The following is a 21,639-nucleotide window of genomic DNA, read 5'->3' as shown; positions in this document are numbered from 1 at the left end:
GCCTTCTGTGTTTAGTTTTGAAATGTCTCTTACATGGAAGAAAACTGAGGAAAGTAGAGTCTTTGGGAAAAAGTAGAGGGATATGGTTACAAACAAGTTATAGTAGGGAAATACAGAAAAAGATTACCTTTTGGTAAGCATAATAGTGAAGAGTTGTGGATGTGGTTCAACTGCAAGGAAAGCTAACCTAATCAGTGCCTTTTAACATGTAATACCATAGAAGTCTTTAGGAAAATAATACTCTAAATCCTTGTTTTGTAGGGTAAAAATTCCATTGATGCAAGTGAGGAGAATGCAGGTAAATTTCCTTGTTCCAGTTTTGAAGACTATGTGTTTATATTTTTGTTTTAATTACTATAAAAAATAAAAATTTTTTTTTATAGTTATGAGAAAGAAAAGAGGAAGAGAAGATGAATCATACAATATTTCAGAGGTCATGTCAAAAGAGGTAAAAATAAAGGGGGAAGGACACATAAGATTCGATGTTGAGTAAAACCTATTGTGGGTTTTGAACCACCTTAAAGCTGTATTGATTACTGTTACTTACCTGGGTTTTCAGCCAGTTAAGTGTTTTAAGGAGGAAGATGGTACCACTTCCTGTTTGTTAAAGGAGCATGAGCTTGGCCTAATCAGAAATTATTATAACTTCTTAGAACCTCAAAACTGTATCTTAAGAACTCTGTTCTTTGTTTGAAGACCATTAAGGAACTAAAATCATAAACTCATTTCTAAAGCCATTTCTTTTTTCACCTTCTCACTTATTACCTCATTAAATAGAAACTAATTAAAGAGTGTCCTCAGTTATGACAAACCCTAAATATTCCTTAAGCATAATTTAATGTATCACATTCTTAATATTAAAAAAATTCTAACCTTAATTACCTACTCCATTTTTCTTTTACCTGAGATTCTAACTCTTTACATCTTCATAAGGTATAAAGTTTCACATAATACTTGTCTTTAGTCTAGGGATGTACTCTGATATTTTCCCTTTTTTCCCATTTAAAAATAACAGTTGAGACCCACTCAATTTATTATGGAACACACTCAGCATGTAGTTTGAAAAACACTATTAATGAGATTTATTGAAGTTTAACTAATCACACGGCTGTTATTTTAATTCATCAAATGTTGGTGGCATATCTGCTATGGACAAACTTTGTTCTAAGTGGATAAGATCAATTAGTAAAGAAAGGTAATTGTAATAGGGAAGAACCTTTTGTATTATAAGTTAATCACTAAAGGGATGTTGCCTATAAGCTTAAATTATACATAATGGCCCATCTCTGGGAACCCTGCTTCCCAGGAATGAGCATTAAGCTAAAATACCTTTGTTTAGCTCACAGGAAACATCCTGACCAGGCCCACCTGTGAATGACTGCAGGGAGGAAGAAATTAACACATCCCCTTCAGAGGCTGATGGGAACCAGGAAATGTTTGACTTTACTCCCTCCCCTTTTAGTATAAAAGGAGCCTGAATTCTAACTTGAGCAAGATGGTTCTTTGGGGCATGAGCCCACCATCTTCTCGGTTTGCTGGCCTTCTGAATAAAGTTGTTATTCCTTGCCCCAGCAACTTGTCTCTTTTGATTATTGGCCTGTCAAGCAGTGAGTGGTACGAGCTTAGACTCGGCAACATAATTACTGTCTTTGCCTTAGCCTATATCCAGTGAGAAAAATTTAGAAGGAAGTAGTCAAATATAATCGGATAATTGGAAAATGCTATTGAGCATATAGAGGGGCTCTTAACTCAAGCATAAGGTTCATAAAGGTTTCATCTAGGAAGTTGAGACTTGAGGGATAAAAGTTAAATCATTTAAGGGTGGGAGTAGGTTAATAGGGAAATAGTAAGATATAGGGAAGATACTGGGGATGTGTTGTAGGAAGAGATAATAACCTTTGACAAATGTCCAGAGGCAGGAGAGTTCCTGGAAAGTTAAAAAAACTTAAAAGGAAATTATATTTGGTTCCAGTTTGTAAACAAACAAGTGGTGAAGGATGAAGCTATAGAGGTAAGCAGTGTCAGGAGTTTAGGAGGTTTAATTTCTAAAAAGAATACTTAGTAGTTGGTATCGTTTTGAGTCATTCACAAATTGTTCTCCAAAAAGGTTCAGCTTATCTAGCCATTTTAAAAGACAGCTCTTCTATCAGTTCTCTATATAAAATCTCTTTGGCCTTAGAATATGAATATCTATACTTACATAATACTTTACATATACACATGTATGTATGTATGTTGTGTCAGTCACTTACATGTCCTGTCATTTTCCTGTGTATCTCAAATTTGAGATATGCTTAAAATTTCTTGAATGTATCATACTATTTTATTCCCTTGGTCCTCTGCACATGCTATTCTTTCTGCTTGAAATACAGCCTAATTCTGTCTTTAATGATTATGCCTTGATGACAACTTTTTCAGATAATTTGATATAATACTCTCCTAAGTCACCAGGGACATTGTCTCCTTACCCTTAGCATCTAGTAGGTAATTCAAAATCAGAACACTTTTATTCTGTATTTTTAATGTATTTGTCTTTGCCTCTTGCTCAGGATTGCAAACTCAGGCCTCTAATCCAGAGAGAGGCCTAAAGTGGGCTGGAGTTGGGACTAATACATTTGGGAGTGAATCCTTGAATAATGGTAGTAACCTAGAGCAGGGTTTGGAGAACTTTTTTTGTAGAGGGCCAGATGGTAAACATTTTTGGCTTTGAGTAGTTTTGTGGGTAACTAATCAACCCTGAACTTTGCCGTTGTATCCAGAAAGCAGCCATAGACAGACTGTAAACCAGTGAGCCTGATTTTGTTCTAATTAAACTTTATTTAGACATTTATAAAAACAGGTTGCCGGCTGGAGTTGGTCCACGGTCTGTAGTTTGCCAGCCTCTGTACTAGAGGACTTCGCGAATTTGGACTTAGTCTATTCAGATAAGCTTCGACTTAAAAAAAAAAAGCTGGAAAATTTAGGAGTAAATACCCCAATTTTTAAGTGCTGCTAACGAATTCAGAATTTTATAGGATGCTATCGGCTTCATTCCCTATGAATTCATGGCATGATGGTGTAAAGAAAATAAAAGACCTGGACTGTAAAAAAAAAAAAAGATTCTATGGGCTTAATTTTGTCTGAGGTCCACCTGTATTTTAATTACTTTCAAGGCTTATCCCCATTTCCTGGCATAAAATCAGAATGAGAATAAACGTTTGTTAAATAAATGAATGAACCACATTCATTGTTATTTTGTTTTTGTTTTCTCAATGTTTTAGGAAATTTTGTCTGTGGCTAAGAAAAGTAAAAAGGAGAATGAGGTAAGAGATTTATAATAGATATTAAATTTAGGAGTCATATTTGCTTCCCTGATCTCTTAATCACCAGTGTACATTTTTTCTCACTAGTTATCCTATTTCTTAGCTTTTTAAAAAAAAATAACCATTTGGCTTTTTTTATCCTAACATGCTTCTTATATATCAAGTTTAGGTGGTCTATTGCATGTTCCTTAGTGTGTAAATATTAATTTATGGGTCTTTGGGAGTCTAGCAATGATGCAAGTAACTGTAACCATATGGATATATACATTCCACATGTATATATTCCATAGCTTGTGGAAGCCCTGAGGGATACTTTAATCTTGTTTCTGGCCCTCAAGATTTTCTTTGGTTCTGTTTGGGATGGCTTGATTTTACCCCCACCCCTAACCCCTCATTTTATGTAGACAGGTTCCTTGTTACCTGAGTATTTACTATCCAAACCCCTATAATTACAAGATTTATTCTTTGTTCAGTATAAGGATTGGTTTATGATGCAGTTATAACCCAACTATGTTTAATGTAAATAAGATGAAGTAAGCATATTTTTAATAAATATTTAGTTGCATTTTTAAAGATAAAGCCCAATCTAATCTTCTACCACAATTTACTGTGGAATTGACATTTTATAATATACAATAAATAAACATATTGATCTTGTGTTCATTGGAAGAATCCTGTCAAATGTATACATCTGTGTAACTATTATCCAAATCAAGATTTAGAACCTTTTCATTATGGTAGAAGGATCCCTTGTATCCCTTTCCAGTCATTTCCCCACCCCAAACCTAAAGGCAACTGCCTCTTGACTTCTATCATAGTAGTTTTGCCCAATTTTTTTAAAAACTTCTATCACAATCTAGTTTTCATACAAATGAAATATAAATATGTATTCTTTTATTTCCTGCTACTTTTCATTCAGCGTGGATGATAATCATTGATGTTGTTGAGTTTGTTACTAGTCGGTTTCTTTTTATTGCTGAGTAGTATTCCATTGAATATTATAATGTCTTAATCCATTTTCTTCATGAGCATTTGGATTGTTTCCACTTTGTGACTATTCTGAATGAGGCTGCTATGATAATTTGTGTAAAGATCTTTGTGTAGACACGTTTTGATATTTTTTCGGTATATACCTAGGAATGGAATTGCTGGGTCATATGGTAAATGTAATTCAACTTTATAAGAAAGTACAGATCTTTTTCCAAAGTGAACACACCATTTTACTCTCACAAGAAGTGTATGAAAGTTTCAGTTCACATTATTGCCAGCATTTCATGTTGTTAATCTTTTTGATTTTAGCCCTTCTACTGAATGTGAAATGAATCTCATGTAGTTCTATTTTGCATTTTCTTAATTACTAATGTAGAGTTTATTTTCATGTTTGTAATGGCTGTTTATGTTTTCTTTTGTAAAGTTTCTGTTCATATCTTTTGCCCAGTTACTGGGTTATTTGTCATTTTGTTGATATATGAGTTCTATAATCTCATCGTTGTCACATATATAGACTGTATTTTCTTTAAGTTCGTGGCTTGCCTACTCATCTTCTTAATGATATCTTTTAATAAGCAGAAAATTTTAAATTTTGTATTAGCCCAAATCATTACCTTTTTTCTTTTGGTGGTTAGTGCTTTTTTGTCTTGTATAAGAAGTGTTTGTCTATCACAAGGTTATCAAGTTATTCTCTGTTTTCTTCTAAAAGCTTTATGGTTCTGGGTTTGATGTTTAGGTATATCGTTTCATCACAGATTTTATGTATGGAGTGGTGAAACTCAAGTTTCCTATTTTTTCAGTTGAATATCCAGTTGTGGCATCATTTATAAGACTTACCATTTATAAGACTTCCCTTTGAATTGACTTAATCCTTGTTTTCATTTTCTTAAAATGGAGTTGTGGACATAGCTAACCAATAAAAATCTACCATTGGTCATAAGTTGGTGCTGTGTCACAAACAGATAAATTGACATTCTTAAGTTTGATATAGTGAGTTTTTAAACTGTATTTACTTTGCCCCTTTGCCTGTAGTGAAAGTAATTACTTAGATGAAAGTAAATATTTTTATGTTCCTTGAAAATATTTTTTTTAACAGACATTATCTGTTATCCTTCCTATGGATGAAGGAAATTATTAAGAAAATAGTTTAATAAATTCTTGGGTAGCACATTTTAGAGGTTTGGAAGGGATGTATAATTGTAAAGGTCATTTCAGAAGTTATATGTAAGGGTTATTTTCAGAAGTGTTTTTTTTTTTTCCCAGTGGCTTTGAATTTGTGGGGGAAGGGAAGTAACAGTCTAGAGGGTTTTATTAAACATGTAGCTTTATTTTTTCATTCCCAATGATTATACGACTGGTCAAATTTTGATTAGCAGTTACATTTTCTGATTAATGGAGGGTAGCAGCATTATTATGTATTAAACTTCTAATTAAACTTTTTTCTTTACAGGATGAAAGCTCCTCTTCTAATCTCTGTGTAGAAGATCTTCAGAAAAATAAAGATTCAAATAGTAAAATTAAAGATAGATTATCTCAAACGGTTAGGCAAAATACTAAATTCTTTTTTGACCCAGTTCGGAAATGTAATGGACAGCCAGTACCCTTTCAGCAACCAAAACACTTCACAGGAGGAGTGATGCGATGGTACCAAGTGGAAGGCATGGAATGGCTTAGGGTAATGAATCCTCAATTTTAATACAAGATATTGGTTCATTTCTGTATGATAACCTATTAATATGATGTAACACAACTTGAGTTGTTCCTTCTTTGTTTCACTATTATATATAAAACCAACATTTCTGTGTAAATACTTATTTTCTAACTTACTTACCCAGAGTAAATTTTTGAAAGTGAAAAATTATCTTATTCAAGGCTATCAACATTTTTATGGCTTTGATAACTGACTTCCCACAAGTGTTATTATAACTTACAGTGTGAATATGTCAGTCTCATCATAATTATCATCTTTGGGTTAAAAGAAGAAATAAACTTACTGCTGATTCAATAGGTGTTTATGTCAGCATTTAAATACAGTGTATATTATTTTTGTCCAGATGCTTTGGGAAAATGGAATTAATGGCATTTTAGCAGATGAAATGGGATTGGGAAAGACGGTTCAATGCATTGCTACAATTGCATTGATGATTCAGAGAGGAGTACCTGGACCTTTTCTCGTCTGTGGCCCTTTGTCTACACTTCCTAACTGGATGGCTGAATTCCAAAGATTTACACCAGAAGTAAGACATGTTTCCTTTTATTAAATATATTATCATTACAGATGTTTTATTGTTTTGTTGCCTGAATTAAGTTATAGATCTCTTAACTAAAATTATGTTGATTTCTGTGTAGCACTATATCTTATTTGACTTATCTTTCAATCTCAGCAATACCTTCTCTAAGTTTATATAGAATAAACTAAGTTTCTATAGTAATCTCAGACATCTTGCCTAAAACATCCCTGGGTGGTTTTTAGTGCCTTGAATAATTTGACTCACCTGAGATAGACCTGGGTAGAATTTATTTTTTAATTCTGTTCATCCTTATTATGGTGTTTTCCTTCCATACCTATGCGTTTTAGCCACATCATTGCATTATGAGAAGTATATATTCCAAAAATAACTTCGCCATCTCTCTCACCTTACACTCAATTTGGTTTTATGGCTTTTTTATCCTCCCATAGTAGCCCAATAATTTATTAGAATTGATTGACTCATTTTGTTATAGAAATATAGGACTAAAGTTAAGTTAAATTATATTTTTTCTCTCAGAAATGATTAACTTTATATTTTACAAATTGTTGTTATTTACATTTTGTTCTAAAGTTTGTTATAAATCAATATAAAATCTTTCAGATTCCTACTATGTTATATCATGGGACCCAGCAAGAACGTCGAAAATTGGTAAAGCATATTCACAAACGGAAAGGGACATTGCAGATTCATCCTGTGGTGATCACTTCATTTGAGATAGCCATGAGAGACCGAAATGCATTACAGGTATGAATGGTCTTATCGGATTCTTTGTAATCCATAAATCACATTTTTCTTAACTTATAACACTTTGTCACCATCCAGTAGCATTTGTTTATTTATTTATTTTTTCTGATGGAAGTAATAGATTGCATTGTGCATATTCCTTTAGAACCTGGAGGTTTATATTAACAGAAAGATTGATGGGCTTCCCTGGTGGCACAGTGGTTAAGAATCTGCCTGTCAATGCAGGGGACACGGGTTCGAGCTCTGGTCCAGGAAGATCCCACATGACGCGGAGCAACTAAGCCCGTGCACCACAACTACTGAGCCTGCACTCTAGGGCCCGCGAGCGACAACTACTGAACCCGTATGCCACAAGTACTGAAGCCCACGTGCCTAAAGCCATGCTCTGCAACAAGAGAAGCCACCGCAGTGAGAAGCGCATTCACCACAACGAAGAGTAGCCCCTGCTTGCCGCAACTAGAGAAAGCCCACGCTCAGCAATGAAGACCCAATGCAGCCAAAATAAATAAAATAAATAAATTATAAAAAGAAAAAGAACGATTGAGATGAAGGTTGTAGTCTCTAACAAGAAAATTAAAGCCTTTGGTACTTTAATCTATAGCCACGACACCATTTTATTTATTCATTTATTTTTTATTTTTTAATTTTAAAATTAAAAATTTTTTCCTTGTTTTCTTTTCTTTTTTTTTTTTTAATTAATTAATTAATTAATTTGCTGTGTTGGGTCTTCGTTGCTGCGAGCGGGCTTTCTCTAGTTGTGGTGAGCGGGGGCTACTCTTCGTTGCGGTGCGCAGGCTTCTCATTGTCCTGGCTTCTCTTGTTGCGGAGCACGGGCTCTAGGCACACAGGCTTCAGTAGTTGTGGCATGTGGGCTCAGTAGTTGTGGCTTGTGGGAACTAGAGCACAGGCTCAGTAGTTGTGGCACACGGGCTTAGCTGCTCTGCGGCATGTGGGATGTTCCCGGACCAGGGCTCGAACACGTGTCTCCTGCATTGGCAGGCGTATTCTTAACCACTGCGCCACCAGGGAAGCCCTCCTTGTTTTCTTTTTTTAATTTGATTTAATTTACTTTAATTAAATTTTTTGGCTGCACCACACGGCATGCAGGATCCTGGTTCCCCGGTCGGGGAGCGAACCCGTGCCCCTGCAGTGGAAGCGCAGAGTCCTAACCACTGTACCACCAGGGAATTCCCTCCACAACACCATTTTAGAATCAGCCAGACATAGACCTAATCTGTGAATGTATTACAGATGTCTCTGACAAGTGCTTTAAGTATATAGAACTTATCCATTTAATTTTAATTAAATAGTGGAATATATGAAGACAAGTTATTTTTTACTATCTTATGGATCTACTATGGCATAACATTCCCATATCTGTTTTTCTTTGTGTTGTAGCTAGTTATTTATTAGTGCCCAAGTTATTGTAATGCAATTGGAAAATGGACTTCTCATTGCCTCTCTCAGTTCATTTTTTGGTGTTTTGAACTTCTTCCTCACTGCTCCACGTATTTCACATACAGTTCTTTACTGCTTTGTTTGACTCTGACCAGTACAGTTGACCCTTGAACAACATGGGGGTTAGGGGTGCCAACCCTATGTGCAGTAGAAAGTTTGCATATATTTTATAGTGGGCCCTCCATATCCACAGTTCCGGATCTGGATTCAACCACTCGTGAATCATGTAGTACATACGTAGTATTTACTATTGAAAAAATCTGCATATGAGTGGACCTGTGCATTTCAAACTTGTGTTGCTCAAGATTCAACTGTATATCAGATTTTACTTGTGTGCTGGTAGAACTTTGGAATGTGGTTTGCAGTTATTTCTTCACAGTAAAAGTAATACATATTGCATATAGGAAAAAGTAGTGTACAGAAAGACCTGAAAGCACTTGTAATTCTACCTGATAATTACTACTGCTGTGTTATATAACTATTGTTAGCATATAGGTATAATTTATAAATATGGTAATACTTTATGTTGCTTATTGAAACACCTGTTTTCTACTAAATAATATAACATGAAGATCTTCTAATTATTTTGATTACCATAGCCAGACCATATTGAAACAGTAAGCTTCCTTGTCAATTCCATTTGCCAGTGGCTAGAATTTTTGTAATTTTCCCTTTCACTGAATTTTTGTTATTATTTCAAGGATCCTAGCTTTAGGGGCTGATGGCATTGGGGGTACAGGACTCCTATTGCTGAGTGGCAGCAGAAGTAAATGAGTCCACTTACTGATTCATTTATCAGATTCCTCATCATTTCTGTTGCATTGGGTTTTCTCTTTTGCTTATTCATTTATGAAGGATGTTGTATATTTTGTTTCATTTTTTTAAGGTAGATACAGTGAGAGATTATTCAGCCTATCTGATTTGTTTGCCTTATCAGAAAAAGAATTCCAAGTTTTTTATTAAAGAAGTCATAATATTATTTTAAAATTTTCTTTTCATTTTGCTATGAATGTATAAAGTAAAATGCAAAAGATGGCCCATTTCATACTCCTCCCCCAATTTGCCAATCCCATTATCCAAGGATACCTACAGTTGCCAGTTTGGTACTTATATTTCCCAGAAATATTGCATATTTCTGTATTTTTACACAGTAAAACAGAGGAACTTTAAGTTTGCTTAATCAAGATAAAAGAGCACAGATATTAAAGATGAGAAATTAAAACAATTTTCATGACAACTTAATGAAAGTAAATGGTTAGCTTTCTGTGAAGATATAAATTACCAAATTAGCTCCAGAAGAAAAGAAAAACCTAAACAAACCAATAACTAAGAAGTTGAGAACACCATCAGATAAAAAAAAGAGTGTCAGTCTCAGATGTGGGCTTCAAGAATGAAAATTCTAATGATATTTAATGTTTCAGAGCATATAGAACTAATAAAGTCCTTCAGTTCTTTTTTTAGGACTGCAAGATAACACTAATTAAAACTTGACAGAGCATTAGAAAGGAAAACTACAGACTGCTTTGACTAAAGAATGTGAATGGAGAGATCTGAAATATATAACAGCAGGTGGACTTTATTAGTTCATGAACTAGGACCAAGTGAGGTCTATTTCAGCAACACAAGTATATATCAGTTTTAGGAAATTAACTCATTCTCTTAGTAGATCAGAGGAAAACATGATCATCTCAATAGGTATAGAAATACCATTTGATAAAATCAAACATTCATTCCTAATAAAGAGGTTTTATCTTTAAAATTGCTTTTAGGAAAAATTGTGAGATCATCATATAAAAAGTTTCCCCTGAATTCCTTTTCTAGAATTGCTACTGGAAATACTTAATAGTAGATGAAGGACACAGGATTAAGAACATGAAGTGCCGCCTAATCAGGGAGTTAAAACGATTCAATGCGGATAACAAGCTTCTTTTGACTGGTACTCCTTTGCAAAACAACTTATCAGAGCTTTGGTCATTGCTGAACTTTTTGTTGCCAGATGTATTTGATGACTTGAAAAGGTAGGTAAGCGGTTATTTAATTATTTCCTATGTTTTTCTAACTGTCTCAAAATCTGTGCTCATAGTTAAAATTAATTTCTATCTTCTAGGTAGCTGGATTAAAGTGATAGCTTTTGGACAGTTCTTTGTGGTATATATGTTCTGCTCTTTTTATTTTATTTTTTTCCAGTTTTATTGAGAAATAATTGACATATCACTGTATAAGTTTAAGATGTACAGTATGACGGTTTGATTTATATGTATTGTGAAGTGATTACCACAGTAGGTTTAGTTAACATCCATTATCTCAAATAGATAAAATGAAAAGAAAAAGTTTTTCTCCTTGTGATGAGAACTCTTAGGCTCTACTCTTAACAACTTTCCTATATATCATAGAGCCGTGTTAAGTGTAGTCACCATGTTGTACATTACGTCCCTGGTCTGTCTTTACTTTATAACTGGAAGTTTGTACATTTTAACCACCTTCCTCCAATTCCCCTTCCCCCAAAAGTATGTTCTACTTTTGACACAAATTATGAGAGGAGATAAATAAAAGATTATTTAAAAGCTTTTATTGCATTGATTAATTAGAGACAAACTGTTTTATGCTGCCTTAAAAAAAAATTTTTTTTTTTTTGGCCACACTGCATGGCTTGCGGGATCTTAACTCCCCAACCAGGGATCGAACCTGGGCCCACAGCAGTGAAAGCCCCAAATGTCTTAACCACTGGACTGCCAGGGAATTCCCTGCCTTAACATATTTTTATAAAGCTCCTTATTGTCTTAACTTTGTGAAACACTTTCAGGTGGATTTTTCTCATTATCTTCTCACAAACAAGAGATAGAGAGGTTGAAGGGATAGGGGTTGATACATCCCCTGTCTCACACATAAGAAAACCCAAGTGTCAAGTTATTAAAAATATAACTAGTTAATGCCAGAGTCAAAAACATAACCAGGGTCTCCCAGTTTCACCCTCATGCTTTTTACTCTAGAAACTGTTTGAATCTTAGCTTATATCATAAAAATCAAAATATAAACATAGTTTTCAGAAAACCATTAGTATACTCAGAACGGAAGAGTAAATAATCTTACCAGACATTAAAAATAATTAACATAGAAGTATCAAAATCAGGAGGGCAAAATAATTGATTTATACTTACTTTGGCATCAGTGAAGGAAGAAAGTTAATTTTATATGGGAGAATAACTTTTAATGTTTTATCTTGAGAATGTATTCCACCTCTGGTGACCAGATATTAGCCCAAGGCCAGGCTGTCTTAAGGAACATTTATTAAAAGGCAAGATTTCCAGGTCCTATGCATTTCCACTGAGTTAGAACACTGAGGGAGGAGCTGGGAATCTGAATTTATAAAATGTGCCTGAGGTGATGAAATTTGGGGAATATCTGATGTAACTACTGCATTAATGTTGTTGGCATTTTTCCCAATTGTATTTACTGACAATATAGTGTTACTTAGTATAGACATGCTTATATTTAATAGCTCATGTTAATAGGGTTTTTTTTTTTTTAACATTGTGAAGAACTAAGGATATTAATAGATATCATTATCAGGGTACATATATGTTGAATTTTAAAAACACTGTAGTGGGTCACATTTTTACCTAAAGAGAGAGATCATATGGCCTTGATATTCAGAGATAGTTTTCATTTCTTTAACTTTATTAAAATGTTTCATAAAATGTGTACCTTAGGATGTGAGGGCAATCTGGCTGTGACATCTGTCACCCCACTGATCGCTAGGGTTGATTTGGCTGACCTGGCTGGCTAGGCCAGTGTCCCCTTCCTCCCATGGGACATGTGCATCCCTTCCGAAGCTGCGTGCTTCGTCGTAGAGGACAACATTCCCCAATAGAGGAGGACCCATCTCAAGGTCCATCTGTAGGAGAACATGGGATAGTCACGCTTCCAAGACTCCAGACATATCCTAATGAAGTCTGCCTTTAAAAAAGAGGAAAAAATGGGTACTTTAATGTTTATTCGATGTTCATACTATTGTTAAGATAATATATTTATTGGAATCTAAAAAAAAAAAAGGTCTGAAGAACCTAGGGGCAGGACAGGAATAAAGATGCAGATGTAGAGAATGGACTTGAGGGCATGGGGAGTGGAAAGGGTAAGCTGGGATGAAGTGAGAGAGTGGCATGGACATATATACACTACCAAATGTAAAATAGATAGCTAGTGGGAAGCATCCACATAGCACAGGAAGATCAGCTTAGTGCTTTGTGACCACCTAGAGAGGTGGGATAGGGAGGGTGGGAGGGAGACGCAAGAGGGGAGGGGATATGGGGATATATGTATATGTATATGTATAGCTGTTCACTTTGTTATAAAGCAGAAACTAACACACCACTGTAAAGCAATTATACTCTGATAAAGATGTAAAAAAAAAAAAGATAATTATAAATCAGAAAAAATGTTCCCTTTAAGAAAATATCTGCTTCATAATACACAGATTAATACAAAGTTGAAAATGCAAAACATATATCATGTTAATATAATTGATTTATGTGTTAGGTTAACTTGTAATAATTTTTTTCTTTTACAGCTTTGAATCTTGGTTTGATATCACTAGTCTTTCTGAAACTGCTGAAGATATTATTGCTAAAGAAAGAGAACAGAATGTATTGCATATGCTGCACCAGGTTTTGACTTTTTTCTTATTCTGCTTACTAGAGACTCATAGAATGAAAAAGGAACCCTAGAAATTACCTGTTCATCCCATTGTGGTAGAATTTGAAAAGTGAGCCCCCCCACCCCCAAATTTAACTTACTCTCCTGCCCTTTTCCCTCCCCTAGAGGTCTCATGGCGTTACAGCAGAAGTAAAGTGCTTTTCAAAATTTTGTCCTTTTCACGTATACTCATTTTACCCCTAATGGTTACTGACATGTTTGTCAGCCAAAAATGAAAATTTTTATGCAATGTTTGCCAACAATAGTTGCATAATTTACTTACTTGTATGATCCATTCTACTGTTTTGTACAAACTCCATCTATCCTATCTATTTTTAAACAAACATAATCTTTCAAAGGTCTCCTAGTTTTCATATGTGGGCCTGAAAAGCTTCTCAATTATGCTTTGACAATTTTATTCAAAATCTTTTTGAAAAAGTTTTTTTGACTTTGAAGTGAGACAGTACAGAAATCAAAGTAAAAATAACACCCCAAATCATACTTCCCCAAATCATTTGCACGTTTTTTCTGATGGTTGCCTGTAGGTATATTTGTGTCTGGACTGTTGTCTACAGATACTTTTTTCTTAAACTACTGGTAATGTTCTCTCTTTCTCTGGAAAATTGAAGTCTCTCTATGCTTGGCTCTATACCTTTGAGGTATTTAAGTACAGAGCCCTAATCTATATGTAAATTAATTACTAATTTAAAGGTAAGCCTATAAAGGATATAAAATGATTTTTTTAAGTTGATTTTCTTTTAAAAACCTAAGCAGTTTAATAATGATATAATTACCTATTGCTTCTCTGTTTTATAAATGTGGAAATCTCTTGTCATCACAGCTGATGAAGGAGAGTAGTTTTAAGTCTGAAGTTTTAGAACTTATAGAAGGAAACTTTTCATGCCTACTTTTCTGGGTCAGTTGACTTTTTGGTTTTCTACTAATTTGAAACCTCACTTTTAAAAACTGTGGGCTATAACTTTATCCTTAAGAAGTACAGATACCACCTTCTTATTTCTGCTTTTTAAAATATTCAAGTTATACTAGAATTTTTGAAAAATTAATAAGTTGTAAAATGTTACAGATAAACACTATGAGTTTGTCATGTGGTGGTTTTTGGTCCGGAAAATTTCAAGGAAATATTTTATATCACCTTTTGAGATGTGATAGTTTTATATAGGAAGAAAAGAGGAAGAAGGGGTAAAAGGGTATTTTGGGAGAGTATTCCTTGAAAATACAAAAATGTTTAATGTTTATATATGTTTATTCATGTTTAAATTATAGATTTTAACACCTTTCTTATTGAGAAGACTAAAATCTGATGTTGCTCTTGAAGTTCCTCCTAAACGAGAAGTAGTTGTTTATGCACCACTTTCAAAGAAACAAGAGATCTTTTACACAGCCATTGTGAACCGTACAATTGCAAACATGTTTGGATCCAGCGAGGTAGAGTGTGGATTTGAAATAACCTACCTGTAAATGACAGTTGGCATAGAAAATTTCATGGTTGATTTCAGTCTTATATAAGGCTCATCACCTGTTTTCATGACTTGTTGAGGGTGAATTTCTAACTGGAGTATAAGGTATAAGGCCAATAGCAAAAATTGTCTTCTAGTAATTCTGTGGTCCTACTAAAATTCAAGTGATGGTTCCTGCATTAATTGCTTTATAGTCATCTGAAATACTGTCTGGGGATGGACTTGGAAATACATTTGAACAAGCACACAATATACTAAGGGCTTGCCAACTAGACCAGTCACCCCAAATACACAATCCCTTTACAGGAGGTTGTTGGTAGCCAAAAAATTTAATAAAATCCTCTATTTGAAAGAAATATCTTTTTTAGTTACCCACCATATTATAAGAAATTGAATTGGAATGTGATTATCTTATAACTAAAGATTAGGAGACCCTTAAATTTTGTTCAGGTGTCCAGATTTTTGACTGTTTGCCATGGACCTGTGTATTTCTTTTCAAAGTATTTATGATTATGCATTTCTGTTTTTGTACAACCATTAGACTGTTATCCCATTTTCATTTTAATTAAAGGGAATCTCTGGCTTTTTAACTGTTAGAAAATTAAAGTAATTGCCTGTTGGGAGGAATTTCATTGCAGTATTATACCAATCCAAAGAAATACCCTCTGTAGTGCAGATATGTGGAGCCTCATTTCAGCCCAAAGCTATTAAATTCCTTTATATAAGTTCAGAAGTTTTATCCATCCTTAATTTTTTCCATTGAGATATGAATGCATTAACTCTGATTCCAGATATTGTCATCAGTGTTAATAAAACAATTAAATTTCACAGGATAAAATTTACATTTGGCTGTAGTTTATGGATCCTTGATTTTGTGCCTTTGGAAATTACTAAACTTGATGATGACAGACAAAATTATTTCTTTCTTTATATGTTAAAACATTTTGTACATAAAAATATTATACCCCACTTTGTGTGTATGTATAGAATTTAAGAGTATAGCTTTTTTTTTTAACATTTTTTTTTTAACATCTTTATTGGAGTATAATTGCTTTACAAAGGTGTGTTAGTTTCTGCTGTATAACAAAGTGAATCAGCTATATGTATACATATATCCCCATATCCCCTCCCTCTTGGGTCTCCCTCCCACCCCCCACCCCACCCCTCTAGGTGGTCACAAAGCACCAAGCTGATCTCCCTGTGCTATGCAGCTGCTTCCCACTAGCTATCTGTTTTACATTTGGTAGTGTATATATGTCAATGCTACTCTCTCACTTCGTCCCAGCTTACCCTTCCCCCAGCCCCCATGTCCTCAAGCCCATTCTCTACATCTGCATCTTTATTCCTGTCCTGCCCCTAGTTTCATCAGAACCTTTTTTTTTTTTTTAGATTCCATATATATGTGTGTTAGCATACGGTATTTGTCTTTCTCTTTCTGACTTACTTTACTCTGTGTGACAGACTCTAGGTCCATCCACCTCACTACAAATAACTAAGAGTATAGCTTTTTAAAAAGATATTTCTTTAATTTATTGTTTTAGAAAGAAACAGTTGAGCTGAGTCCCACTGGACGACCAAAACGGCGAACTAGAAAGTCAATAGATTACAGCAAAATAGATGATTTTCCTAATGAATTGGAAAAACTCATCAGCCAAATACAGCCAGAGGTAGACCGAGAAAGGTGTGAGTTTTAAAATAAATTTAAGTATTCTTTAAACTGTGATTTTTTTTTTCTTTTCTTTTTTTTTTTTTTAATGTCTCATATTCATGGATTATATATTTTGTGCAGAGCTGTTGTGGAAACAAATATCCCTATAGAATCTGAAGTTAATCTGAAGCTGCAGAATATAATGATGCTACTTCGTAAGTGCTGTAATCATCCATATTTGATTGAGTACCCTATAGACCCGGTCACTCAAGAGTTTAAGGTGAATACTATTTAATAATATACTGTTTTGATTTCTGTAACTTTTTATGTTGGGTGAAAGTCATTTTTTAAATTATTATTATTACTTACAGTAAATACTGTTATGTTTGTCATATGAAGATTGTCTTCCTCCCCCCAAATTGAGAGAACTTTATGAATGTTAGAATAAAGGTGGTTTTCTATATGTAAGCTAACTAATATTTTTATTTATATATTTTATGTAAACAGCTAGGAATCCTCCTAAATTTAGAGTGATATTGGAAATATAAGTTTTTAAGTAACACAGTTGATTTCCACTCTGTGTTTTAGTTGCTGTCTATTTTGGAGATTGTTGTCACCTTTTCAGTATTCCTTTTAATTAGTATTCAGCTTGTCAAAATCAGTCTGGCTGCTCATTGCTTAAATCTCAACAAATAGCCACAGAAGAGAGCAAAAAGTTATGTTGATTTGTGGGCTTTCAGATTAAATGAATGAAACTGCTTTCTTAGGCAGTTGATGGAAAAACAACCTAGTAGTAAAGGAAATCAGTTCTCAGTAACCCTCAATAACCCTGTTTTGTACTAGTTTACAGCAGGGTTCTTTACCCTTGTCAATATTCACATTTTGGGCCAGATAATTCTTTGTTAAGGAAGTGCTGTCTTGTGGACTATAGGCCATTTGTCCAGCATCTCTAGCCTCTAGCCACTAGATGCCAAAATATTTCCCTCCCCCAGTTGTGTCAACCTAAAGTATCTTCCAGGCACTGCCAAATATACCCTGGGGGTGGAGGGCAAAATTGCCCCTATTTGAGAACCACTGCTTTAAAGCTTTTCATTGAGTAAGGAAGAAGATAATCTCTGAAGGTAATTAATATTCACCAGAAGGTTAAAAATTTCATCTTGGATACTTAGGTTGCTTATAAGCTCTTATACTTTCCTTAATTTCTACTGAGAGTTTTAGCAGTAATTTTCATACGCATTTGGTTGAAAGTGTACTCAGTTATAAAGAATAAACCTCAACATTAAGTAAGTTTGAACTTAATGCTCTGTTTTACAGAGTTTTGGGGAGAGGGGTGGGGAGGATAGATTACACACTTAAACCTAATTTTGTTTTTTGTGAAATCATTGGTTTTAAATTGTAGGGTATGTCTTTCCTTGAGTATGTCTTTCCTTTTCCTTTTTTATCTTCTGATAAAAAAGATCAAATAAGAAGGTCAATTTAAAAAGTTTTATAGGGACTTATTTGTCATTGAAAATTAAACTGTTAACATGGTTTTTATTTTGACAAAAACAGATTATTAGCAGTTGTTGTGACATTTTTTTTTTCCTTTCTTTGCCCACTTTTAAGATTGATGAAGAGTTGGTAACAAATTCTGGGAAATTCTTAATTTTGGATCGAATGCTGCCAGAACTAAAAACCAGAGGTCATAAGGTATGGTACTTTTGATTGGATTTTTGGTTGTTTAATTATTCTTCATTCATCAGTATAGATACTAAGATATATTTAAATTTCAGGTGCTGCTTTTTTCACAAATGACAAGAATGTTGGACATTTTGATGGATTACTGTCACTTTAGAAATTTCAACTTTAGCAGGCTTGATGGATCCATGTCTTATTCAGAGAGAGAAAAAAATGTAAGACTGCTTATGTCATACATACTTAATTCTTTTCTGTAACTCCTGTCTTGATTTCTGAAGTAATGTTCAAAATTGACCTAGGGACTTCCCTGGCGGTCCAGTTGTTAAGACTCGGTGCTTCACTGCAGGTTCGATTGGGGAACTAAGATCCCACATCCCGCATGGCACGGCCAAAAAAAAAAAAGGACCTACATCCTAGGGCCTCTGGTTTATTGCCACAACCTGGGCAATAGGCATGATCATGATTTTTTGTTTCATGGGAGTTGAGTCTGATAATTTTATCTCTTTCCACCAAATTGGTCATTTTCAACTTTATGGCTGCTGTGGCTTTCAGTATTTATTTATCCCACATCAAAAGTCCTATGGATGCTTAAGAACTCACACCCAGCATGAAGAATGCTGGCTTATTATATCCCTTGGGACACCACTGCCCTCCCCCTTCCTTTGCTGGTAAACAAATGGTTATAAGATAGCTGATTAATATGCAGCTCTATATCCACATTCCAGGCAGGAATAGTTTCTTTCTTTCTTACTTCCTTACGTTTACATCCCTTTTGCTTTTAGATGCACAGCTTCAACACAGATCCAGATGTGTTTATCTTTTTAGTGAGTACACGAGCTGGTGGTCTGGGCATTAATTTGACTGCAGCAGATACTGTTATCATTTATGATAGTGATTGGGTAAGTTGGAAGTGTAGCAATATACTGATTATATTTCCATTCTGAATTTTTAATCTTTCGTTGTACACTTTGTAATTTCATTTTTCTGTTTTGAAAAGGTTATCTACTTTAAGATGAAAATCATTTCTTTGTCCAGTGTCCAGTGTGTAAAGACTTGAACGTACTTTATCACTGAAGTCACTCTAGAAGTCTAAATTGAGTTAAGGCACTTAAACAGTACCTTAACTCAATTTTAATCAATCTTTTTAAACAAAGATTCTGATTGGATCATGCTCATTGACTTTACCCACATAGTATGAGTTTAAATAATTTTAACCTTAAACTGTTAAATGTTATTTTTCTTTTTAACTTTAAGAACCCCCAGTCTGATCTTCAGGCCCAGGATAGATGTCATAGAATTGGTCAGACAAAGCCAGTTGTTGTATATCGTCTTGTTACAGCAAATACTATTGATCAGAAAATTGTGGAAAGAGCAGCTGCTAAAAGAAAACTGGAAAAGTTGATCATCCACAAAAGTAAATAACATTTTGTAGTACTTTTTTTGCTTAAGTTGTCTATTGTGTGTTGTGAATTTTTGTTATTGTTACTTTTTTATAAAAGAAATCAGTGCAGGATTTAAATAGGCAGTGGGGAATTTGGAGCTGTGAAGACCTAAGCTGGGTTGGTGTGACCATAGACATAATGAAAAATACTAGCGTCTAAAATGAGGAGCAATGGGGCAGTGAAGAGTATCAAGTATACTTTCATAGTGCCATATCTTAAACTGTCATGGGGATTGACATGATGTTACTGATTATTCTTTTTTTCATTAAAAAAAAGAAACTTTTTTTTATTGAAGTATAGTTGATTTCTAATATTAGTTTCAGGTGTACAACATAGTGATTCACAATTTTTATAGCTTATACTCCATTTAAAGTTATTAAAAAATAATGACTGTATTTTTATAAAGTCATTATCTGTGCTGTACAAAATCTCCTTATTGCTTCTTTATTTTATACATAGCAGTTTATATCTCTTAATCCTCTACCCCTACCTTACCCCACTTCTCCCCAACTAACCACTAGTTTTTTGTTTTTTTTTTTTTTGTTTTTTTTGTTTTCACACACACTGTATTTTATTTTTACAAGAGATAAATAGACTGACACCAAGCATTGTACATGGATGACCACAACAAAAGCAACAATGATTGCAATTACCAAACATGAAACACACTCATACTATGTCATAATATTGACATTCAGTCCAGTAATCCTCCACTGTAACAGCTCCTTTACTTTGCAGTGAAAATTGATTTGTATATTCTTTGCCTCTGAGTCCTTGTGGGATTTTTTCTTTTTTTAAATTCAAACAGAAAGTCACAAAAATTATACTCATCCTCATCAGTTCACTCAGTCCCATGTAATTAATTTTTTTTTTTCATCTTGATCTTTTGTTAGCACTTTTATGAGTTCATCAGTTTTTCATTAGAGTTCTGAAAATGCTTATTCATTCAGTTCAGCAGTACAGTCAGGTACCAGAAACCTGTACTTGTCAGAGTCTTTTCCATGAATTTCCTGAAGATGAAACCCTTTTATAGGAACATATTTACAAAAGCATCAGAGTACACCCAGAACTGTCTGTAAATGACAAAAGACTTAAAAATGACCACGGTTAAAGATTTGATGAAAGTTCATAATAATGCAGTTGACAAGAAAATTAGTTATTTCTGAGATATACATTTTAAAATAATAACTAGGATTATGACTTATAACATTATACCAGAACATATAAGATTTTTAGAAATTTCATGTAATGTCTGAAACATTTATATTAACATATTTCCATACAAATAACCCAATGAAAGTTTAGTATTAGTTGTTTTGTTTGTTTGTTTATACTGCAGGTTCTTATTAGTCATCAATTTTATACACATCAGTGTATACATGTCAATCCCAATCGCCCAATTCAGCACACCACCATCCCCACCCCACCGCAGTTTTCCCCCCTTGGTGTCCATATGTCTGTTCTCTACATCTGTGTCTCAACTTCTGCCCTGCAAACCGGTTCATCTGTACCATTTTTCTAGGTTCCACATACATGCGTTAATATACGATATTTGTTTTTCTCTTTCTGACTTACTTCACTCTGTATGACAGTCTCTAGATCCATCCACGTCTCAACAAATGACTCAATTTCGTTCCTTTTTATGGCTGAGTAATATTCCATTGTATATATGTACCACAACTTCTTTATCCATTCGTCTGTTGATGGGCATTTAGGTTGCTTCCATGACCTGGCTATTGTAAATAGTGCTGCAATGAACATTTGGGTGCATGTGTCTTTTTGAATTACGGTTTTCTCTGGGTATATGCCCAGTAGTGGGATTGCTGGGTCATATGGTAATTCTATTTTTAGTTTTTTAAGGAACCTCCATATTGTTCTCCATAGTGGCTGTATCAATTTACATTCCCACCAACAGTGCAAGAGGGTTCCCTTTTCTCCACACCCTCTCCAGCATTT

At 34.2% G+C, this 21,639-nt stretch overlaps 1 protein-coding gene across 5 annotated transcripts in view; it reads left to right on the top strand.

Moving 5' to 3' along the window:
* HELLS (helicase, lymphoid specific) overlaps positions 1–21,639 on the top strand; it is a 43,531-nt gene that overhangs the window by 11,012 nt on the left and 10,880 nt on the right. Inside the window, exons 5-19 of one of the 5 annotated variants that reach the window (XM_061194954.1) lie at positions 262–298; positions 384–448; positions 3,261–3,302; positions 5,743–5,967; positions 6,347–6,529; positions 7,145–7,192; positions 10,568–10,764; positions 13,314–13,410; positions 14,723–14,884; positions 16,458–16,597; positions 16,706–16,844; positions 18,170–18,253; positions 18,337–18,456; positions 19,024–19,140; positions 19,496–19,655. In XM_061194954.1, coding sequence (XP_061050937.1) covers positions 262–298; positions 384–448; positions 3,261–3,302; positions 5,743–5,967; positions 6,347–6,529; positions 7,145–7,192; positions 10,568–10,764; positions 13,314–13,410; positions 14,723–14,884; positions 16,458–16,597; positions 16,706–16,844; positions 18,170–18,253; positions 18,337–18,456; positions 19,024–19,140; positions 19,496–19,655 — 1,816 coding nt within the window. Of the gene's footprint in view, positions 1–261; positions 299–383; positions 449–3,260; positions 3,303–5,742; positions 5,968–6,346; positions 6,530–7,144; positions 7,289–10,567; positions 10,765–13,313; positions 13,411–14,722; positions 14,885–16,457; positions 16,598–16,705; positions 16,845–18,169; positions 18,254–18,336; positions 18,457–19,023; positions 19,141–19,495; positions 19,656–21,639 lie in introns of those variants that run through there. The other 4 variants (XM_061194947.1, XM_061194969.1, XM_061194977.1 and 1 more) reach the window with 4 other exon arrangements.

Source organism: Eubalaena glacialis, chromosome 1 (assembly GCF_028564815.1).
Source record: "Eubalaena glacialis isolate mEubGla1 chromosome 1, mEubGla1.1.hap2.+ XY, whole genome shotgun sequence".
Lineage (NCBI taxonomy): Eukaryota > Metazoa > Chordata > Mammalia > Artiodactyla > Balaenidae > Eubalaena > Eubalaena glacialis.
The sequence above is the reverse complement of the archived record's forward strand: the minus strand, read 5'-3'. Positions and strand labels throughout refer to the sequence as shown.